Below are 23,176 nucleotides of genomic sequence, written 5' to 3'. Positions count from 1 at the left end.
TCCACTAGCAACATCTCAAGTGCTTCTTCAGTAGCCACTTTATACTGTTAGTGGCTCCCAGACAGAAAAGCACAGCTAAAGAATATTTTCATCCTCTCGTTCTCAGAAACTTCAGTTTCTGAAGATAGGATAGGACTGACCTACAGATTAGCTCTCCATAGGAACAGCTTTGAGATCATGGACTCCTGAGTATCCCTCTTGAAATTCACTGGACCCATCTTTTGGAAAACAACTCTTAGGGAATTTTAACTTAATATGAGGGCACTCAACATTTCTTGCAAATTACAGGACAGTCTTCTAACGTTAGCTTGAATCATAGGCATTTTCTTTGCACACCTAATCTAGAATCCTCATGAAATAAGTGGTTGATTCTGTTTTTCACCAGTGGTCTAATACATCCTATTTTGGATGCTCCAGCATGTACCCATGTTTCCTTTAAGGCTATTAGAAGGCTAATAATGCTCAAACAAACCCTCACCAATCACCAAAGAAATCCAAAAGCTATAATAGGTGAAGCCTCATTTGTCTTTACTGAGGAACAAAATCTTATACAGAAGGGTAGATGCTCTGTTCATTCTAATCAGTCATACAGAGCACCATCTCCATGCTTGGACTTAAAAAAAAAAAATCTCTGTAATGATAGCTTAGTCTTCTATCAGCAGTATAAAAAAAAGACTTCCTTTTGGGGGGCGGCGGCTTGGTTTTATGACAGGACCTGATGAGCAAAATTGGTGACAACTAATTAGAAAATATTAACATCCACAGTATGCCATAGACATGAATTTGATCATGTTATGTCTCTGTGTCATTTTCCTCTTTTCTTGTTAAGGTCTCTTGAATGTGACTTTCCTGGTAGCTGTTAGAATGAGCTTTTAGATTCCTCTGGGTTCCTTACAACTTGAAAAGAAAATCATAATATCCCCTCCCCCCCCGTGTGTGTGTGTGTGTGTGTGTGTGTGTGTGTGTGTGTGTGTGTGTGTGTTTCTGCTATATGATTTGAAATCAACTAGACATGTGCTTGAGTCAGTTTGGAAGAGGGAACCTTTTCCAAATGCCCCCACCAGATTAGCCTGTGACAATAATGTGGTGCATTTTCTTGATTGGTGATTGAGATGAGAGGGCCCAGCTGACTGTAAGCGGTGCCACCCAGGGCAGGTGGTCCTGGGTGCTCTAAGAAAGCCAACTGAGCAAGCCAGTAACCTGCACTCCTCCATTTCCTCTGCATCAGTTCCTGCCTCTAGGTTCCTGCTCGGCTTGAGTTCCTGCCATAACTTTCTTCAGTGACAGACTGTGATATGGGACTGCAAGCTGCCACATACCCTTTCCTCTCCAAGTTGCTTTTGGTCATGGCGCTTTATTATAGCAATAGAAATCCTCAGACAGTGATGTATGTTTGTGAGTATGTTCTGTGAGTACAGGCAGCTGCATATCACCGTGGAGGTGGTCAAAGGATGGTCTCAATGTTCGTGCCTCTTCCAACTTCTCTGAACTAGAATCTCTTGTTCTCTGCCATGTAGAGATGATTGCACCACACTAGTTGGCCTGGGATCTTTCTATGGACTTTCCTGTCTCTGCTTCCCGTCTCTCTTGGGGAGGATTTTCTGCCTTTATGTGAGTTCTGGGCATCTGGAGTCAGGTCTTTATGCTTGGCCCAGCAAACACTGTCTCCTCTGGGCCATCTCCCCAGGCTGCCCTTCCAACTTCGATTAAGTCAGTGTCCGGCCTTCAGTGGTATGGGCAACACCCTTCCTCACAGCAGTTGTATTGTTAAATCCTCCCATTTATATCTATATCTATATATAGATATAGGTATAGATACACACACACACACACACACACACACACACACACACACACACACATATATATATATATATATATATCACTCTTGAGTTTGGTACCTAGCTATTTTATGTAATAATTGTATAGAACATACTTCAATCTGTGGAGGGAGTGGCTTCAGGCTATGTGAGGTGGCAATGGCATATCCTTCCTTGGTGGAAAGTGATCATCAGGTAGGTGTCCATAGCCTTCCCAGTTAGTCTCTGTCCTCCAAGCACCTGGTAGCGGGGTTAGTGACACAGCCATTTCTTCACCGTGCCACCCATCACCTCTTGGCTGGTTTCCTTGGCTCCAGTCTGGGCTAGGGTGCTGCTGACTGAAGCCATTGGCAGTTGGATAAACTGCAGTTTAGAATCCCAAGCTCAGTGTTTGTGAAGAAATTCAGGGATACTAAAGGTTGCATGGAGATTTTGTTGTAAGATTAAGAAGTCTTCACTATCAACAATTAAAATATTCATCTATTATGTCATATAAAGAACCCTTGAAAAAGAACAGTATTTTTCCTTTGCTTTTTTTTTTCATTCACCAGTATTGTTGAGTTCCTGTGTTTTTGTCTTGTCCTTTTCAAGCCTTGCATATTTCTGAATATGACAAATAAAAGTATAGTTTCTCTTTGAAAGAGTTGACTGCCTGAGTTCAATTGCCATTGTGACCCCTGAGTTTCTGAAATATGTGTCCACTGTTTTCTTCATTTATACTTGCTGCCCTGGACATCATATCATGTGAGGCTATATTTGTTCCTTCTGATAGATTTATAGGCCTTATACTTGATGCTGCTCTTGTAGGGTTTTATCTTCTGTATTAAAATGAAGAATAGTTTTCTAAATATCTCTTTAGACCCTCCCTCATTGTCCTGTATGGGCTAGACATTTTAAAAGTATTGATTGGGTCAGATGGCTGGGAAATGTTTTAGAAGTAGTGCTACTTGGGGTGTCTATACTTGTGTGTGTGTGTGTGTGTGTGTGTGTGTGTGTGTGTGTGTGTGTGTGTGTTAGGTACCCCTTCTTCTAGCCCCTACCCCCACTGTGGCTTCTATGGTAATATAATTCTTTTTTTTTTTCAAGACAGGGTTTCTCTGTGTAGCTTTGCACCTTTCCTGCAACTCATTTTGTAGCCCCAGCTGGCCTTGAACTCACAGAAATCTGTCTGCCTCTGCCTCCTAAGTGCTGGGATTAAAGGTGTGTGCCATAATGCCCGGCCTTATAATTCTTTATTTAGCCCATCACTTCTGGTCAGTGGTCACTCCATCTCAATCTCATTTAGACCTAAATGTGTTTTGAATGTACAGTGTTGGATAAATCCACATATTTTTGTGTCTTGGTGTTTGTATTGATAAATTGAAAATGACAGTGATACTGATCTCTGGAGCTAGATAGATGGCTTCGCGGTTAGGAACACTTGTGCTCTTGCAAAGGACCCAGGTTCTGTTCCCAGTATCCACTTGGTGGCGAGCCACCTTCTGTAACTCTAACAGTGCCTTAAGAGACCTGATGCCCTTTTCCAGCCTCTGCAGACACCATGCACACATGGTGCACAGAGAAAACACCCATACACATATACAGTAAGTAAATATTTAATTAAAAAAGTATTGCCTACTTCATCAGGTGTTCTCGATGAGTGGATTAATCCTCATAAAACACTTAGACCGTATCAGAACTAGTTATTGGTCAATTGCAGCCATTGGTTTTCTTTGGTTACAAAATCAATGAAAAGCATTCTGTAAGTTCTCACTGGCTTTGTGGAATTAACAGCAGAACAAATGGCATGCATTATTACACAACAATTGTGGCTCTTACATTTTTGTGTTAGTAAAATTCCTAGTAATTTGGGTGTACACATACCCAGTATTTTGTCATTTCTGAATAGTCGTCGCTGAATAACACTGCTGTCACTTTCGTCTCTCAGACTTATGGATGGGTTTCTAGCATATGGATGGTGTCTGGGTTTAGCTTGTAACAGATGCTGTCACTATCATACACAGATCTCCTTTCCTGGGCCAGTGCATCCATCCCCCAGCTGCTGTGGTATTGGCTGCTAATGATGCACACCTGTACCCTCCTCCAGAGGCCCACTCTTGGCTGACAGTAACTGCCCCAGCCAGATCCAATTCTGAGATCTGGTCCCAGCCGCCCCCTCCAGGTACCCAGCGGTGGTGGCTCGTGGCCATTCACTTTACAGAGATATCCTGGCCTCTGGACTGGCTGTCTTCCGTGATTCAGTCCAGACTAAGAGCTCCTTGGAGGATCAAGCTGGGGTGAGCTCTCTGAAGTCAGATCTTCACCAGGATTCTTCCCTCACGGAGTTGACCTGCTTCACCCCTGATTTCTCTGGGCAGCATCCTTTCTGTAATCGTGTGTGTTAGCAGGGCCGTTTCAGGCTGTGCTTCCAGGGAGCCTCATCTTCAATGTGGCCGGTCTCAGGTGCTCTGCTGTTTTCTTGGTTCCCGTTGCTTAAGCAACGTCTTCCACATCTCCGATCATCTAGGGTTTAAATGTCCTTGCCCTTTATTTTCTGTTTTCTTATTTTCTGTTTTCTTGATTTAGTCCTTTCTCGTGCGTATCAACACTATTCATACTACTCCCATTTGCTTATTTAACCGTTTCTCATCGAATGCCCTTGATGCTTTATGCCCCTTGGTTTTTCAGTATATTGTAATGGTGACTTATCCTATGTTTTAGGATCTGAAAATTAGTTTCAGAACCTAAGTCGGCTGTACTTCCATCCCTTAGTTATTGTAAGAATTGTATGATCTGTTCTCAACACTCAGCGTTGTGCCGGGAGTACAGTAAGCGCTTAATAGATGGTAGCTGCCTTCTCACATGTAGTAATTTTTAATGTCTTTGCCCTGCTCTAGGTGAGCACCTTGGTGCCAGGACTTTAATAAACTGTTATTAGAGCCTCTCGATGTCCCATTTCTCATGGAAAATAGCAGCTGCTCAGTTTTACCCAGTGATGTGTTAGCTCGCCAGGGAAAGCAGAGGCCAGGCTGACTTCTACTGCTGGATTACTCTCACCCTGGTGGGAGCTGCTCATATGACATCATTGAGCACAGAGCTGGGAAGAAATATACACAAGTGGCTTTCGCCAGCCAGTGTACCCCAACTCTAGTCTGCACTGTTTGGGTCCCTTACATTTAGCACAGTATGTCACACATGGAAGCTAAATGTTCATGCTTGACTAAAACATAGTTATCAACTGATTAGGATGGGATCACATGCCGCAGATTAGTAAATTACTTATCTAATTCTTGTTATGTAACCAACTGCATCCATTCTGTTCACCTCGGATATACACAGAGAGAGTCCATCATATTCACAAAACAAAGAAATAAAAGTGATTACTGTGTAATGGGAACTGTCTGTGCCCTTCATGGGCAAACTGGCTGTCAACACAACTCAGTCAGAAATATCAAGAGTGACAAGACCGGCCTTCTCAAGATTCTCTTCTAAACACCTTGCCTCATCCACACTATTTGTGTGCTCAATGGCCTTTTCTTTCTCATGAGTAGTAAACGCAAGTGGATTTACACAGATCTATGAAAGGCCAAGATTTTAGTGGTTCGCAAATTTCAGTATTTTGACATAAAAAGTTATTATGCTAATAACTCTCTATGTGGAGTTAAACAAAGCCGCTCAGCTCTGTCTCAGTCCAGTTTCTGTTGCTACAACAAAATACAGACTGGGCAATATCTAATGCAGAGAAACTGACTGCGGGTCAGGGGGCAGGGAAGTCCCAGGTGGAAGCTCCGCATCTGCTGAGGGTCGCACTCTGCCTTGATGTGGCAGCAGACGTCAGTGGTCAGAGAGCCTGAGCAGGAAAGTGTGGCTCTTCCTATCCCTTCTTCCTGTCTGTCCTAAAGCCATATCCTATCACAGGGGCCTTGCCTTGTAACCCTGACTACCTCCATACGCTCCAGCTCCAAGGAGCGTCAACATAAAATTAAAGGCTTAAGTTTCCATCTTGTGAACACTGGAGGAATATTTCAAGCATAGCATTATTCTATTAAAAACTACCACCAAATTTTCAGAAATGGGATGGTAAGATGCCGTGGTAAATGTCTAAGTCACATTGCTCTCTAAGTTTGGATGCCACTCTGTTTGTGGAGAGTATAGTTCATTTGGGACTGATAAGCAAAGTTTAAAAACATCCTTTTGACTTTAATATAAGAAGCATTATCCTGGTCATTTCTCAGTTATTTTGATATAAAAGCATGAAGAACAATTTAAAAGTCTGTGTTCTGCGCCACGACTGTATCTACCTGTCAGCTGTACGTGGTCTGTAATTTTTAGATTCCTAGTCCACTCTGTAACACAAACTTTAGCACTCACTTTTGAAAAGATACATTGTGTTTCCAGTAGGAATTGCTGTTGGTGTGTTTTCAGTTGATGAGAACTGTTTACAATGGAAATTTATTTTGTTTTCACAGGAGCTGACAATATCCGGAAATACTGGAGCCGCTACTACCAAGGATCTCAAGGAGTAATATTCGTATTAGACAGCGCCTCTTCAGAGGACGATTTGGAAACGGCTAGAAATGAACTGCACTCGGCTCTTCAGCACCCACAGTTATGCACTTTGCCCTTTTTAATATTGGCCAATCATCAAGACAAGCCGGCAGCTCGCTCAGTGCAAGAGGTATGCATGTCTCATTAGTGTCATACTTCGTCCACTCGGTGTAGTTGCTTGTTTGTTGGGTCACTCCTGCCATGCTGCAGTCTAGGGAGACCTGTAACTATGGATATGTGGGCCATGATGGTTTCGCCGTGAAACCCGCATTATCGCGGGAAGCAGAGCACCCATTATTATTGCGTTCTCACCTATTTATATACCTAACCTTGCTTGAAAAACACGAAGTCTTTTTTAACTGGAAGACATGCCTGGGTATTTTCTCTCTCATTTTGAAGAGGTAAAGGCCTACTTAACAATTTAATTTAACCCTTGAACTTGGTACCCTCTCCATCACCTTTCAGAGGAATGCAGTGTCCTTTTTACCACAAGTTACTTGGTCTCAGGTGTCATGTTCTTGTCCTTCTTTAATACTTGCTATGGCTGAAAGACCGATGTCTTATCTTGCAAGTTCCATGCCACCAAATGTATTTGACTATGGCTCTGCTCTTCCCTCTCCTCACCTAATTGCATTTCTTAGCTCGTTTCATTCCTGTGAAAGTGTGAGGTTGTTCTGGGTAAACAGTACCACTATGAGCCAAGTTTCTGACTGCTAGCACTAAAACAATAAGTGTAAATAGCTTATAACTTAGGGACAGTGGAATCGAACCCCTGTTCTATTGCTTTGCACCTGTACTTCACAGGATACATTCTTCTCCTCTCCCTCAGAAAACTGTAATGCCTCGAGTGGTGTAGGATTAAAATGATTAATAGAAGTGATGTTGCCCTACAGTCTGAAAAAGTAGATTAGGAACCAAGAGCATAATGCGATTTAACTCTGACCTTCCCCCACATTTAGTGTGGGACCATGGTTAATAGCTTTGTTCTTGTGTCTGGCTTCTCAACAAATTGTTCTAAGTGCATAGGATTGATTTGGGTGATTTATTCTAATTTTACAGTATTAAATGGAAGAGGGACTGTGTATAGATAGTTTTAGTTTGTTTAAAAAAAAAAAAAAAACAGTGAAATACAGTGATTTGTTACTCAGCCCACAGAGCTGTCTGTAGCTGCATCCTTCAGCATTCAAGACTTACTACCTTTTCACTTTATAGACTTTGGAAAATGTATTTGATAGTAATTAAATAAAAATAGCAGCCAGGTGATGGCGTTACATGCCTTTAATCCCAGCACTTGGGAGGCAGAGGCAGGCAGATCTCCGAGTCCGTGGCCAGCCTGGTCTATAGAATGAGTTCCAGGATAGCCAGAGCTATGTAGAGAAACCCTGTCTCAAAAAACCAAGGAAGAAAGGGAGAGAGGGAAGGAGGGAGGGAGAGAAAAGAAGAGAAAAGGAAAAAAGAAAAAGAAAACTAGCCATTTAATTGTCACCGTGCAGATGTCCTGCACTGCGATCGTGGTGCCTCCTGGATCTGTTCTTAGCACTCTGGTCCCTGTGTTAACTTCTTGCCATGAGGCTCTCTATCTGTAGAAGGAATGTACAAGAATGCAGTGATGGCTTGTTACCAGCACTACATCTGTTTATGCTGTGAGGTGCTTTACTCAAAGTATATTGTCATTCTCATGGGCAATAAGCAAACTAAGTGTTACTATAAAATACAGATAGACAACATAGTTATGGATACGTTAAAGGTGTGTGTGTTATGTTAGTGTGAGGCAGAGATAGAGATAAGTACCAACCAACCTTGAATCACTTCTATTGCGTTAGAGTAGCTGACAGAATTTCTTTTCTTTGGGCTTCTAAAGAAACTTTCTTGGTTATCAGATAATCAAGGCAAACATGTCTTTAAAGATTTATTTTTATTATTTTTTGGAGAGGTGAGTATGTGAATGTGAGTGCAGATGTCCTAGGAGGCGGCAGGCATCAGATCCCCTGGGAACTGAACTTGCATCCTCTGGAAGAGCAGTACATGTTCTTAACCACTGAGCTATCTTTCCAACCCCAACAGATATATTATTTAAACTTAATATCTGGCCCATGGGTAACCTTCTGTAGGAGTTAGAGACTCACACTGAATAAAAGAAGCTTCTAACAATTAATTGCTTCTGAGTATTCCTTGTATATGTTAAACTGGCTATTTTACCTTAAAAAAAAAAAAAAAAAAGCACAGATAATCCTTTGTGATTCACTAACTGATGTCTATAAATATGGAATATTTATAGATGTTGTTTGAAAATAATCCCAAACTTGTACATACTAGAATGCATGAGAACTTCATTTTCCTTCCCACTTGTGTCAACTTTAATTAATTTTCCTAGAATGTTTTGCTTGTAAATAGAATTTATATAATACCAGTTTGAGGATGTTTTTAGGTAAAGCACTTCCCTTGTCCTATCAACATATACCATACAGGCACATGTTAACAGAGCATTTTGGAATCCTTTACAGGGTAGGGAGAAATTCCTTGGTAGACCTTGAGGTTTGTAGAAGCACAATGAAGTGTTCACCCTGCCTTCGGTTTGACTGAGAAAAGAAAGAGAAGCATCCCATCTTTCTCTTGAATACAAAGAGGTTACTCTCTATAGTGTGTTTATATAATGCCTGGTTGAAATACTCTCAGGAATGTTTTAAGAATTAAATCAATACCTTATTGTTAGCATAAAAATGGAATTGTGAAACTGAATCTTCTGTGTTGTATAAACAATACCCTCAAACTGGTTGGGAACAGCAGGCCTGCGTAGGAAATTTAAAAGCAAACAGTCCCATGTTACTTGAAATACGTTTTAGACATGTATTTAGATATGTCTTTAGACTTGGTCATCTTTTTGTTCTCTTTTCTTTCATTAAGATACCAATTGCCCTGTGTCTTATAGCTTTACAGATGTTTTGTTTGTCTGTGCCTATTAGTTTGTGTGTAAGTTGGTTGATGCTTGTGAGTGTTAAAAAGGTGGTATTTTTGCCCTGCGAAGTATCTGTGACTTTTAAGGGGAGAATTCTGCTCAAAAAATCACGGAAGATGTCTTCAGTTTAACAGGAAACACTAACAATGAGACGCAGTTAGAAAAAGCAGAGGTGATTCCTCTCTTCCTGAAAAGTATTATGTTTTATGTTTTCTGGGGGAAATGTGCCAGGATTTGTCCTGTCACTCGAGTAACATTCAAGAACTCACTTGTTTATTAAGGTAACTGTTAACTCAAAAGTGGATGGAAGCCAGCAAGATGCAGAGGAGAAAGGTGACTGGTCGCCAGGATTCCAACGAGATAAAAATCATCAGGAAGTTCAATATTTTAGCTCCGTCTCATGCTGCGCACGTTGCTGTCTGTATGGAGCACAGAATTAAGAAAGAAAGACAATGGTTAAAATTACTCCATAACGCACAAGTGGGCAACGTGCCCAGGTATCTCATTGCCCCTTGAGAAACAAGCGGGATCTTGTAGGTAGCATATCTTCACTTTCTATGGTGTATACTTGGTCGTGATTTGTCCAGCTCACCAGAATTGTAAGATTTTGTATCTTGAGAATTGATAGTAGGAGCGTACGTTGTTTCTTAACAAAGCAAAAGAAAACAAACGTGGGAGAATACTGGGTGAAAGAACACCCTACGCTGTTGGAAAGGCCAAGCAATTCTTCTACCAGATGTTTGTTGTGTTCGCTCTGGGGAGGTGTGGTTACTGCAGTTTTCCGGGATATATTCATATCGTCTCCTTTTCCCTATGGAAATGTCCTAGAAAAAGCTATGCTTACGCCAAGAGCCCACTTGATAGATTAGGAGAAAATCTGGTCTAATTTAAATGGTAAAGCTATAAAATGAGAACTCTTAAGAGTAAATAGTTTGGCTTTTTATTTGTATTGAATTGTAATTGTATCTAATTTGTTTTACAACTCCCTTTGGAGAGCATACTTCAGTTCTGAAGTTACTCAGTAATCAGGAGTATTTTATGAGAAGTTAAGTTGATATAATACCCAATAAATGTAATCCTATTTTCCCTCTACACAGTTGCTGACTGCTATTCTTTTACTTTCTGGCTTTTTAAAAATCTTATTTTCGTTTTATTGGTTTTTACCAGGCCATATAAAATGACACATTTTGTTAACATGAAAGAAACAGTCCGTATTTTTAGCAATTTCATTTGATTTGATGTTTATAGGTATCCTTAATCCAAAAGTACGTAACTTTTTCAGAAATGCTACATTAAAAATGCATTATTGAATATTTTTATTACTGCAAATATTAATTGAAAAATATGAATACCATGAAACAGAATTTTGAAGCAGAATTATGAGGCCCAGTGACTTGATTAGTTTCAAGCTTCATTAACTATAGCTTGGAAAAATCCAGGTTCTAAATTAGAGTGTCAATATTACATTTAAAATTTGTGATTATAGTGTCTACTAATTTTGATGAAGTGTGCATGGAGCTCAGTGTTCTATTTGAAAATAATAGAGTAGAAATGTAAGGGGAGTCTTTACAAGTGCCCTTGTAAATATCAGCTTCTTTAGACCATGTTTCTTGGGGATTTATGCATTCCAATTTTCTGAATTATGTATTGAATCTTCAGGGTTTTCACTTTATAGACAGTAGTTGTCTTCTGGAAGAAGGATATATGTGAATTTGTCACCCTTAATTGTAATGTTTATAGATAGTCTTCACGTTGCATGCTTTTTTTCCCCTTTTCTTTATTATGTGTCACCAAATAATACATCTCCAGTTTGCATTTTTTTTTAAAGTTTGTCTTATTGTTGCTCAACTATAGGCTAGTTCTCTTTAGCAGTTCTATGAAGGAACAAGTAAACAAGGTAATCTCAGAACTTCCACAATGACAAGTCTTTTGTTAGAAAACGCACATCCCTGTTAAAATTGCGTAAGGCAGTTAGTTTGACTGAATATATCCCTTTCTGTGTATGGAGGAAAATGTGTTTTCATTGGGAAGTGTACTGTACTTAAAGTCTGAAGAATTCTCCGTGTTTCTTAACCTGCCTCTTGGCAGCATTTGAGAATACTGGTTTGATTTCACACACAGCAGTGTACATACCTATGGTGTGAGCAGTTTGGAAACTCCCTTATGGGACGTACACTTATTCTAAAATGATATAAGAGATAGAGATAATTCTGTCCGTTCCTTACAGATGTGCTCCACACGGTTACAATTAAATTTGGGGAGGTAATGACAGGGTTTGGGAGTCCGTTCTCCAGTGAATGACTCAGTCATTTCTTAAAAATGTTTCTTGACCTATAAGAAAAGCTGAGTTAGCAATCACTTCATTAGTAGCAAAAACATCGTCATAAAAAGTACATTTTAAAGAGCAACTTTTAAGCTGAGAGAACTGGAAGTACAATTTGCGTATCATACAGCCATTCAAGTTTCCATATGCATTCCCTCAGAAAAGCAGTTAGTCCTTGGTTGTACATCTGCGGTCACCATTCTTCCTTGTTACCAGTCTACTGGGTAATGAGAGTGTCCCACATCTATTGCAAACTAATAAAATTCTCACTCACTCACACATTTGTTACTTCAGAGAGGGACATTTTTACCCAGAAAATTATTTAGATGGGGCAAGAAAGAAACACATTTCAAAGCACACACACACACACAAAAAAAAAAAAGCTCTCCTCTCCACTTTCTCCTTCTCTTCAGTGTTGGCAAGTCTTTACCTCATGCAAAGCTGGAAACCTTTCTAAAGACTGTTTCTTGCTGCCCGTGTTCAGATACTTCCACGTCTTGTTCTCTCTCAGCCTGTGCAGAGGCTGCCTGCACAGTTCAGTAGTTTGTCTTCAGCTTCCTGTCTTCAGGCCACAGTTTACCTTCCCCTGTCCCAGGTTGACCCTGCTTCTCCTGCAAACCCTCCCCGTTTTCCACGAGGTCCTTGGTCAAAGTGGTACCGTTTTCTAACTTCTCCAGAATCGAGTGAAACTCCTCAGACCTTATATGCTATGTGCTTTCTAACTGGTTTTCTCTTTCTTTTCTCCTGCTCAACTCACCTCTCAGTGTTCCCGTTTTCCCCAGGGAAATTACCCCAAGATGACATCACATCAGAATGTCTTCCTCAATGCCCATGGCCACTTTAGATGCGCACCCCTGATCTCTGCTAGCATCTTGGACTTATTCAGACTGTAATATTAAAATGACTTGCATCTTAATTTTGCTGCCAACCCCTGAAATTCGTAAGCTCCTTGAAGGACAGATTATGGCTTGTTTGTGTCTCTGTTCCATGTTGTGGTTTGAAAGAATGACTACCTCTGGGTCTTTTCCCACATGCATTCCTGCTGGCCCAGTGCCGCCCGCTTTATCCAGATTGCTGTGAGCTATCTTTATTTATTCCAGCTCATCCATTCTCATCTAGAGGAATACAAAAACGTTGATTTTTTTTTTCCCCTGAGTTCCAAATTTGCTGTTTGAATTTCCTGAGCACCGTATAGGCAGTGAATCCTCAGCACTCGCCCATTAAGGCTAGTTAAGGTTTTTAGAGCTTTAAGCTGTTACTTACTGTTTTTGCCAATAATTGAGTTTATGTGCTTTCACTTGTGTTTGCCCCTCAGAGAGCTGCGTAAGAGTGTTACTTTTTACTATTTTCTTACCAAAATCCTCATGGAAAGCAGCACATCTTCTGACCAAATAATAATCTTTTAATTCGTTTTAAAGTAATTGCCTATTTTAACCATAGTGAACTAGTTTCATTTACTAGCGTCAGACACTTTTTCTGTTTATATTTCTCTTGTGAAAAGCAATACATATGAAATTCCGAGGGAATGTAGTTGAGATGGTTTTAAACTATTCCATACAATTTAATAAAAAGAATTTCAGTCTTTTATAAAATCATTTCTTACATTGGTGAAACTTAGGACTTTTAAAAATTATTTTTATTTATATATGTATTTTATAATGAAGAATCATAGCTGTTGAGGTTAGAGACCTATTTCATAAAACATTAATTGTTTTTTGTCTTTTCAAAACAATGTGGATTTAAGCAATTATAAAGATATGTTACTCCTCTACCTATATTTTAAGTTTATATTCTGTAAAACTTAGTATTTCATTAATTATTACTCATTGGAGGCAGTAAGTTATTTTTGAGACAGAAATTTATAGTGTCATTTAGAGGGAGTGCTTAGTCTTTATTTATTTGTTTGTTTATTTCATTTGCAAAAGAAAACTCAGTCACAGTCCTTAGCTAACAAAGTTAATAAAACATTTGTCGAGTTAAATTAATTTGAAGATAGACACCTAGTTAATGTCAGTAAGTTGCTTTGAAGATAAAAAGCACAATAAGCGTTAGTTATTATCATTATGATAATTATTATCATTATTATTATTACATAGTGTCTGCTTAAAAAATACCCTCAGTTTCTCTGGAATGGCTGAGCCTAATGAGAGGTTAATATGCTGGATTTTGTCCAGGGCTAAGGATTTGAGACTTAATACAGTAAAGATTTTTTTCTTTCCTTCTTTAGATCAAGATGTTTTTGTTCTTTCTCCCCCTCCAAATTTAAAAAACTTCCTTTAGATTTGGTAACCTGGGAGTTATTTTTAATAGTTTCTTTCCTTATATAACTTCTGAAAGCATTGTCTAGATTTTTTTTTAAGAGTCTGGAAAGTTCATGATTAATTTCTCTTCACTGATCTTGTCTCTTAGCTAACTATTTCTAAGTTGAAGAGAGCTCAAAATTATAATTTTTTATTTAAAAAATAGAACATGAACTATGCAAATGAATTATGGAAACTTCACTAGTCCTTATTATTTTTTTTAAAAAAATGAGATTCTGTCTTTAGGAAGTTGCAAAAGTAGCTCTAGCTATAACTACCTAAGTTAATCTCAGTGAGAACATCTTTAGGGAAGTTAGATTCTTAAGAGTGAAAACCTTCAGAATTATGAACAATTCCTTACAAGATAAATTCTCGATGAGATAACTGCAAAGATGCCTCAGAAGTCCAGAGAAAAGAAAACAGTGAAACATTGTGGCAAGCACATTCAGAAAAGTCAAATATACTCCCAGCTTCATAATCAATAAGGCATTAGTGACATGTCTGAAGAAGACATTCCTTAATATTATTGCAAATTAAGTAATAAAAGACCCCAAGAGAATGAAAGAAAAGGTGGCTGGAGCCACTGAATTACAATTGACAACCTAAAGGCAGTTGAAGAACCAATTGCTGGAGTGATTGCAAAGCTATTCATATTGTGCAGCAGACAGAGCAGACCAGAGAGCTGGAACAATGCCTTCCGTTCAGCAATATTGCTTCAAAAGAATGGAAAGAAGGGAACGGGAAGAGCCACTGACCCCGAGACCAATTTCCAGGCAGCTGCACAAACTATATACTGTAATTAAAGGTTTTGACCAGTAATCACGGCAAAGCCAGACCCCAGAACGTCTGGGGAGCCAGCAGAGTTTATAATGAGACCAGCATCCTTCCCTACAGCATGGAATAAGCAGGTAAGGAAGCAGTCCACTTCTGGCCACTCTGCTGTGTTCGTTCAGATATGAAAATCACATGTGCATGGCCTCTTACCTTTCAGAACAAAAACATGAATTAAAAAATATTACTTGCTTTCAACTTCTGAGGCTCTGTGACTTCGAGGGATACTTTCCCTTACCACCTTAGTTCTTCACCTATGAGTGACACCTGCTTGGACAAAACCAATAAACCTCAAAACGTCACTAATGCTAAAAACGTCACTAATGCTAGACTCAGTACAGCTTAACATTGGGCATTCTTGCTGTGCACACAGACACTGAGAGTGAGTACTTACTTGCCTGCAGGACCTCTCCTCACTTTGATTTACTGGAATCTACAATCTCTTGCTTTTTTTTTTCTCTCTTTAGTAATATCCCTTTCTGTAGAATTCTGCATCTGAGCCCCAATGTCTTAATTAGACATTCATATAGCAACCACAGATATTTATATGTTAAGGAAATTGACCTACTAGTTGCAAACAAAGATACAATGCATGCTTTCAAACTAGGTTGTCCTATGAGAGCTGATGAAAAATAGCATCTCACTTTGAAGAATCCACATCGTTTTCTTCTGGCTGAATCCATCATGATCTTTGCCTATGTTTTGATATTTTGTTATATAACAGTAAAGTGATAATTACCTTCTTTACTAGAAATTGCAATGTCTGAATTTGTATGCATATAAATCCTTAACCCAAAAAATTTAAATATTTCCTACTGCACAGTTGCAATGAGAGCAGTTTTAAGAATTTTCTTTGTTTTTATTTAGGATTATAATTTAACAAATTTGGGTGCTAGATTCAGCTGTGCTAAGTAAGCACAGTGGAGAGAGATTATTTTAGTTCATACTACACCTGAAATGAGGTTTTGAGGTCTTGAGGTCTTAAACGAATACTGTATAGATAGTGGTTGGACAGGAACTTGTTCCATCAGATATCTGGGATCGCTTTCATAAATGTGAACTTAAGCCAACTGAGCCATATGGAAAGAAGACTCTGTATATGAGCTGTGAAATAATTTAGAGGTTGCGTGGAAGCATATAATTTTAACATTTAGAATTTGTCAAATATTTATTGTTAAAGTTATGACTATTATAATAATTTGTCAAGCCCAAACAGGGCTTTGTTAAAAAGATCCCAGGTGGAAGATCTGGGTAACTTGTGCATACTCTAGACAGGAACAAAGAAATGAGAGGAGACAGAGCTTGCTAAGAAGTCTTAGGGAACAGCTGATGGGGGAATTTTATTTCTTAGCTGTTCTGTAAAAGCAAGGTGTGCTCTCACCAGACATTAGCATAGTCAACAAAAAGATTGAATAGTCACTACAGGATGCATAAAGACAAACCAGAAAAGATCTCGAGATGGAGATGTCACTCCCATGCACTCATATCTTCAATGCCATTGCTTTTATTCTGCAAAAGCATATGTTTGCACCCTGATGCTCTGGTTTTTAAAAACGTGAAAGTACACTCTTAAGAAAATATACCTTTCTCTCTTTCCTCTCCAAAGATATACATTTTAATTCTACAGTATTTTCATTTCAACTAGTACTTGCCCATTTTGTTAGATAACTCTAAAATTTGAATTATTTAGAGCCGGGCGGTGGTGGCGCACGCCTTTAATCCCAGCACTCGGGAGGCAGAGCCAGGCGGATCTCTGTGAGTTCGAGGCCAGCCTGGGCTACCAAGTGAGTTGCAGGAGAGGCGCAAAGCTACACAGAGAAACCCTGTCTTGAAACCCCCCCCCCAAAAAAAAAAACAAAAAAAAAAATTGAATTATTTAAATGGATGATCAGAGATTATTGTAAATGTGTGTTGCATATCTGGGCCAATAAAGGTGGATGCCAAATTACCATATTTTTATACTGATGATTTTGTTTTAGTTAGGTTTAGGTTTGGCTGTCTTACTATCTTTTGGTTGATTTTTTTTTTAAACTAGGTTACTCTGACTTTTCAATGACTTTTGTATTAATTAAGTCCTTTATTTTAGTGAAAATGGGCTTTCAGGTAATGCATGAAATGGCAAGGTTGTTTGAGCTATGGCTTATTATTAAGATAATGTTTTTTTATTTTCTGGTTGATTTTTTTTTTAAAAGATTTATTGTCTTTATTCCGTGTGTATGAGTGGTTTGCTGTATGTATTATGTGCACTGTGCATTTGCCTGGTACCCACAGAGGCCAGAAGAGGGAGCCGGATCCCCTGCCACCATGTGGGTGCTGGGAACTGAACCCATACCCTGTGCTAGAGCAGAAAATATTCTTAGCCACTGAGCCATCTCTCCAGCCTCATGTTTTGTTTTGTTTTTAATTTTTAGTGATTGCTTTTAATTTTATCTTGTCATCTTAACAGAGCCTCTTGGTTTTCTTTTTTTTCTTTCTTTCTTTTCTTTCTTTTTTTTTTTTTTCAAGACAGGGTTTCTCTTTGTAGCCTTGCCTGTCCTGGAACTTGCGCTGTAGACCAGGTTGGCTTTGAACTTATAGAGATTCACCTGCCTCTGACACCCGAGTGCTGGGACTAAAGGCATGTGCCAACACTGCCTGGCTGTTTTCTTTTCTTATTATGAATATTTCTCTATCCTATGAGGTTTTTCTCTTTTGGGGGAGGAAAATGCAATCTTTTTATGATTCCAAATCTTGTGGAATACTTTTAATAATTGACAACATTAATTGAAGTAATGTAGACAGTAAAGTAAAGATTTATACTAACTATGGCTATGAGTCCATAGACATTGTTTGTTGATAAAACAGTCAATATAGTTCTATAACTTTACAGCTTTATATATTAAAGTGAAATACAGAGATCCTAATAACTTTTTATTAGTAGTAGTTAGTTGGCTTCAAGTTAGGATGTGCCATATAATTCCTTTTTCCCCCCTGTGTGTGTGAGCATATAATTCTTTAACCATGGTAATGCTCAGCTGGAAGAAAACATACTATTAAATATCATCAAAGCTGGACATTAATGTGCATGCCTTTCATCTCCACACCCAAGAGGTGGAGGCAGGTGGATCTCTGTGAGTTTAAGGCCATCTTGGTCTATGTAGTGGGTTCTAGGCCAGCCAGGATTACATAGTGAGACCCTTTACTCAAAGAAAAGTATCATACTTTTAAGGTGTTACAGACAGTGATATGGATATAATTCCTAGATTTATTTTCATTGGGGTTAGTTTTAGAAGAACTGCCATTGAAGTTTATTTACAAAATTGTAAGTTTTAAAAAGTAAGCTTAAAGAGGTAACTTAATCCATTCCCCTGTTAATTAAGTTTCTGTAGAAAATATATGTCTTTTCATTTGGAGTTCCATGGAATATTATGTAATCTTTTAAAAATATCATAACATTTTAAGGAGGACAGACAAATGCAGAGCAGTTCTCTGTTCTGCCCATGCGCTCTGCCAGCTTTGATCTACAACTGTGTCTTCAGGAAAGCAATTTGGCTACCAAATTTTGAATGTCAAAAGGTTGGAAACACCAATCTCATGGAATTTTCCTCAACAACAAAATGAAATGTAGACTGTATATTAATATAATTATCTTAAAGGCATGGATACAGTGAGATATGGTCGGTTCAAGTTATTACGTTTGATCTCTGGTTACCAAGGTTTGGCTTTTAAGCAGCTTATTGAGTCCCGTGAGAGAGCTTAGACGAGCCTTGATCTCTAATTTTGCAAGAAAGATTCTTGTGTGATTATGTGAAGCTGTGAATCTCAGGTAGGCAGATTTCAGTTCTGAAATTTATCAAACATATAGGTGAATAAAGAAAAGAACATCAGGGGCACACTTACCCACCCACCGTGTAGACATAGCAAATGATAGCATTTACATAGCGTGCTTCAGATCTTTCCTGTCAAGAAACAGACCATAAAGGAGGACTTTGAAGCTCATACCTTTGCTGTCTCCTGACTTTTTCCCATCCTTACTCTTATAAAAGCTGGCATCATCTTGAAGTTGTTACGTATCTTATCTAGTACACCTTTTTATGCATCGCTACCCATAAATGTTTCTAAGTAAGGTGCAAGTGATTTCAGTGATAAGGAGATAACAGCCATGAAGTAGAACACAGACAGTTAAATTGTTCTTCATGCTTTTGTATCAAAATAAGTGAGCAATGTATTTTAATATACTTTCAAATTACATGTTTGAGAGTATGTATATGGGATATGTAAGTCCTGGTTCATCCATTTTCAGTGGTCTGTGTATTCTAGGACATGACCTCCCCTACAAGTGTTTATGTATCCATTCCCTTACTGATGAAATTTAAACTGTTTCTGGGTTTTTCTGTTCATAAACAAAGCTGTTGCTGAATAGCTTTGAATGTGTTTACTTGTGTATACATGCCAGCATTTTCCAAGTAAAATTGCTCTCGTAAAATTGAAGTTACCGGGACCTAGGATAAAGCATTGAACGTAATGGATATTCATCTTTGGATTTGGAGATGACTGATGATGAGACCCAGAAATTGGGCTTGTGGGGGCTAAATAGATGCCTCAGGGGTTAAAGGCTGTTCTTTCAGAGGATCCAGGTTCAATTCCCAGCACCCACATGGCAAATCACAACCGTCTTGTCATTTCAGTTCCAAGGGACCTGAACCCTCACACAGACATGCAGGCATAACACCAATGCACATAAAAATAAATAAAAAATTTAAAATAAAAATAAAAAATAAAAAAAAGAAAGAAATCAGGCCTCTGGATTCAAGTCCTTCCAACTGAGCAGGTGAGTAAATCTCAGGCGGACATTGAATTTGTTTGTCCATCTGTAAAATGGGATAGTCCTAGACCCTGTCCCCTAGTGAGGAACAAGGCTTAATGAAGGACTCCACACAGTGCCCCGTCTTCCCTGCTCCTGACAGGGGCAGTGCTGATTCCCAGGAGGTCAACTCTGAACTGTGCCTGCTGTGGGGCCATGCCTCAGGACTGTCCCTCAGATTCACAGAAGCAAAACAAAAAGCTGTTCAAGTTAGGCACACTTCATGTATACTTTGGAGTGTTCTTAAAGACTGCATTCCAAGTACCAGGAAGAAAGGTAGTTCCACAAAGAACAGAAGAACACTGAAGACGTTATACAACTTGTACTTTTTGTCAGAGATCACTGTATTTGTTTCACTCAGACATATATTAATAGTATTCTTGTCAAAACTTTTTCTCTTCTTCACCATTAGGTAATCAAATGTGCTTTTCTCTGAGGAAGAAATCAGAAAAATAAAATCTTGTGCTTTTTTTTTTTTTCACTTGTGAAATCTGATAGTAAATTTTGTTGTAGACCAGTCATTCTGTTCAATTTCGACAGGCCACGTTTGCAGTACTGTTAAATTATCTTCTCCCCACCAACTGCCAAAGCCCGTGTAAAATGTGCTCCATTGAGAGGGCACGAAATGATGGTGGCAGTCGGTGGGAGAGGTGTGGGCCACCTGCAGAGGCTGATGGCCTCCCTGAGGCCCGAAATCTGCCTTTCAGGGCCTGTGATTGACAGCTTGCTTGTTTCTTTGAGGGCCTGAGAGGTTGCTGGGATTATTTTAGAGTGTACGTGGCACCAGCTCATTCACATTTAAATAGAATCTCCTCGAGCATTAAAGGTGGATTACTTTGTATTACTTTTATTGCTTTTCAAGTGTTTTTGGAAACATGTAAGAGTCCTCCTAAAAACTGGATTTCCTGGAATGTGCTTTCTTTTAGGGGAAATTTTAAGAATTTGTCGCAGCCTTTTTAAGAGTCTGAAGTTTAACAGCCAATGGGACCTGATTAAAGCAAATTACTTTGTTAAAACTGAAAACAGGGTGTGAGGGGGGAGCTCATCCTATCTCTATATTCCTGCTAATAAATCAGACCTGTGTGTGTTTAACAAAAACGAGAGTGCTTTTTTTTCCCTCCTTCATTCTCAGTTTCTTTTGATCATTGATCTGGGTGACCCCACGCTTGGGGTTTTTTTCTTCATTTGACATGGACAGATTTTTGAAGTATAGCTCTCCTTTGGGAACCCCGGGCAGTTCCACTTGACTAACCTGTGATCTAATGAGCAGTAATGCGGAGCTACAGTGGCCATTTTGTGGGCTTTGACACAGGATGGCTAGACAGAGTGCGGCAGAAAGGCATGTCTGCGGAGAAAGGGGCGGCCGGGTGATGGAGCGGTGTGAGAAAGACTTGTTAGCCCACATTAGTGTGCCTGATTTACTTCACAACAGGTCAGGAAAGGCCAGCAGCAGGGTTGTCCTGGAACTGCAAAGTTGAAAACCCCGGTATTAGAAAGCTTTCAGATCCCTGAAATTGTAAATTAATTCCATTAATTCCCAAGTTGGTTTTCACTCACCTCTGAATTGCAGCACAAAGCACCATCGCTTCCTCCCATCTTGCATCTGTTTATAAAATAATTATATGATCCTCAAGTCTTTCGCTGCTACAGTTCTTTAGCATCCTGTCATGCTTGGCCTGGTTTGCAGCAAGCTTGGATATGAAAGAAGCCAAACTATACAAGGTTGCTGCACTCCCTGCTCTGGGTTCAACCCTTAATGAGGAGCCCATCCATCGTTCCCATTTGGAAATGGCCTAAGAGTATGTATCTAGGGATTTATATCTCTATAGCCGAAGGTAGCTCTTAACTGTTCCCATCTGCACAGGGCGGGTGTTGGTGTGTGGCTTGCATATCTTCCTTCTAGAATATAATGAATAAAGCCCAACTAGGATGTAAAAATCTTCCTTCTTCTAGCTCAGACTGGTCATTATTTATACCTTTTAGGTGAAAGATAATAGAGTCTTTAGCAAAACTAACCTCACTTCTGTAATTATGGCCCTAATGGTGACCTTAATTCTAAGCCTTTTTTCTCTTCATATCCAGAAGGACCTTGGGATCTTCATACTACAAAAGAGAAACAAAACCTTACAGTTGCTGATGATAGTGCTATTATCTCACTATCATATGTGTTAGACTAGCCAATACAATCCCTCTTCTGCTGGGATTGAAGAGTATCTGGCCAGGCAGTGGGCACGCCTTTAATCCCAGCACTCGGGAGGCAGAGCCGGGCGGATCTCTGTGAGTTCGAGGTCAGCCTGGGCTACAGAGCAAGATCCAAGACAGGCACCAAAACTACACAGAGAAACCCTGTCTTAAACCCCCAACCCCCCCAAAAAGAGTATCTGGCGGTACAGGCTTTTGTTTGAATTCAATATGTACATATACATGTATGATACTTGTGTGTATTTGTGTATGTGTATACACACACACACACACACACACACACACACGTTGTAAAACATTGTGTGTGAGATGAATATGGAAGCCAAGAAAAACAATGTGTCACTGACTAGTGTGCCCTTTTACCAAGCTTCATGGTTAGTGCTTGTGTGAGTGCTACAATGTATGTAAGATAAAATATTTACTTTGTGCTACAAGGGTGTCCGAAATAGAGTGGCCTGCTCTTACAGTCCTGATTTGGGGGTTTGAGCTGTCCTAAAGAGAATGCTGTTCAGTGGATAAACATGCTAGAGAGTGACCAATCTACAGAAAACTTACCTATTGGAACTTCGATTTTTGTCTATATGTCTGCTTATCTGTAACTTTTGAAAGAGGCCTCCTCAAAGATGCAAAACGCCTTGGTTCAGGATTTCAAACCCCATTTGTGTTTTTAAACTCGTATTATGTATTAATAAAAGCATGTGTTTGTCTGTCGACTGATACTCTTTGCACATTTACTATGTACACTGTGAAAAGAGGTACAAGGAAAGACAAGCGCATCCCTTCTTCAAGTCACCTACATGGGACAGATAATTACGAGTAGAGCCATTAGAAATAATATAAAGAGTGCTGTGGGGGCACAGAGGGACTGAAGTTAGTATGAATTAGTGCATAGATAGCAGGAAGCATGCTTCACTCACATCAGGTAATTTCCTTTGCTAGGCTGAGAAGTACGCCTTTATTTCCACATCTCCTTCATAATGAAGACCCTAAGATCCATAGAAGTGAAGTCATTAATTATGCAAGAGCCAACTACTGACCTAAATCCAAGCCTTTGGATTTCAAATCATAGGCTTTTTAAAGCTTCAATACAACAGTCTCATATCATTGAATTTTTAAAAAACAAAAATATTTTATTAATTTGATTTCTGAAATGTAATTTAATTTTCTCTTTTGACTTTGAAGTCTTGAATCAAGTGTTTCCTCTTTGGATGTGTCTTGCTACTTGGATAGATCCCAGCTGCCAATTTGCAGATGGGCCCCCTTTTTTTTTTTTTTTTTTTTTTTTATAAACGAGCTCAGTGGAAATGAGTGTAATATATTGAAGAAACTAAGCCAAATGAGTTTTATATACTGTGAAACAGAGTGGCTATTGTG

At 39.2% G+C, this 23,176-nt stretch overlaps 1 protein-coding gene across 4 annotated transcripts in view; it reads left to right on the top strand.

Moving 5' to 3' along the window:
* Positions 1-23,176, top strand: part of Arl15 (ADP ribosylation factor like GTPase 15) — a 385,180-nt gene that overhangs the window by 189,543 nt on the left and 172,461 nt on the right. For all 4 annotated transcript variants that reach the window (XM_059276704.1, XM_059276701.1, XM_059276702.1 and 1 more), the window contains one exon: positions 6,269-6,477. In XM_059276704.1, coding sequence (XP_059132687.1) covers positions 6,269-6,477 — 209 coding nt within the window. The remainder of the gene's footprint in view (positions 1-6,268; positions 6,478-23,176) is intronic.

The sequence above is a fragment of the Peromyscus eremicus genome, chromosome 11, assembly GCF_949786415.1.
Source record: "Peromyscus eremicus chromosome 11, PerEre_H2_v1, whole genome shotgun sequence".
Lineage (NCBI taxonomy): Eukaryota > Metazoa > Chordata > Mammalia > Rodentia > Cricetidae > Peromyscus > Peromyscus eremicus.
The sequence above is the reverse complement of the archived record's forward strand: the minus strand, read 5'-3'. Positions and strand labels throughout refer to the sequence as shown.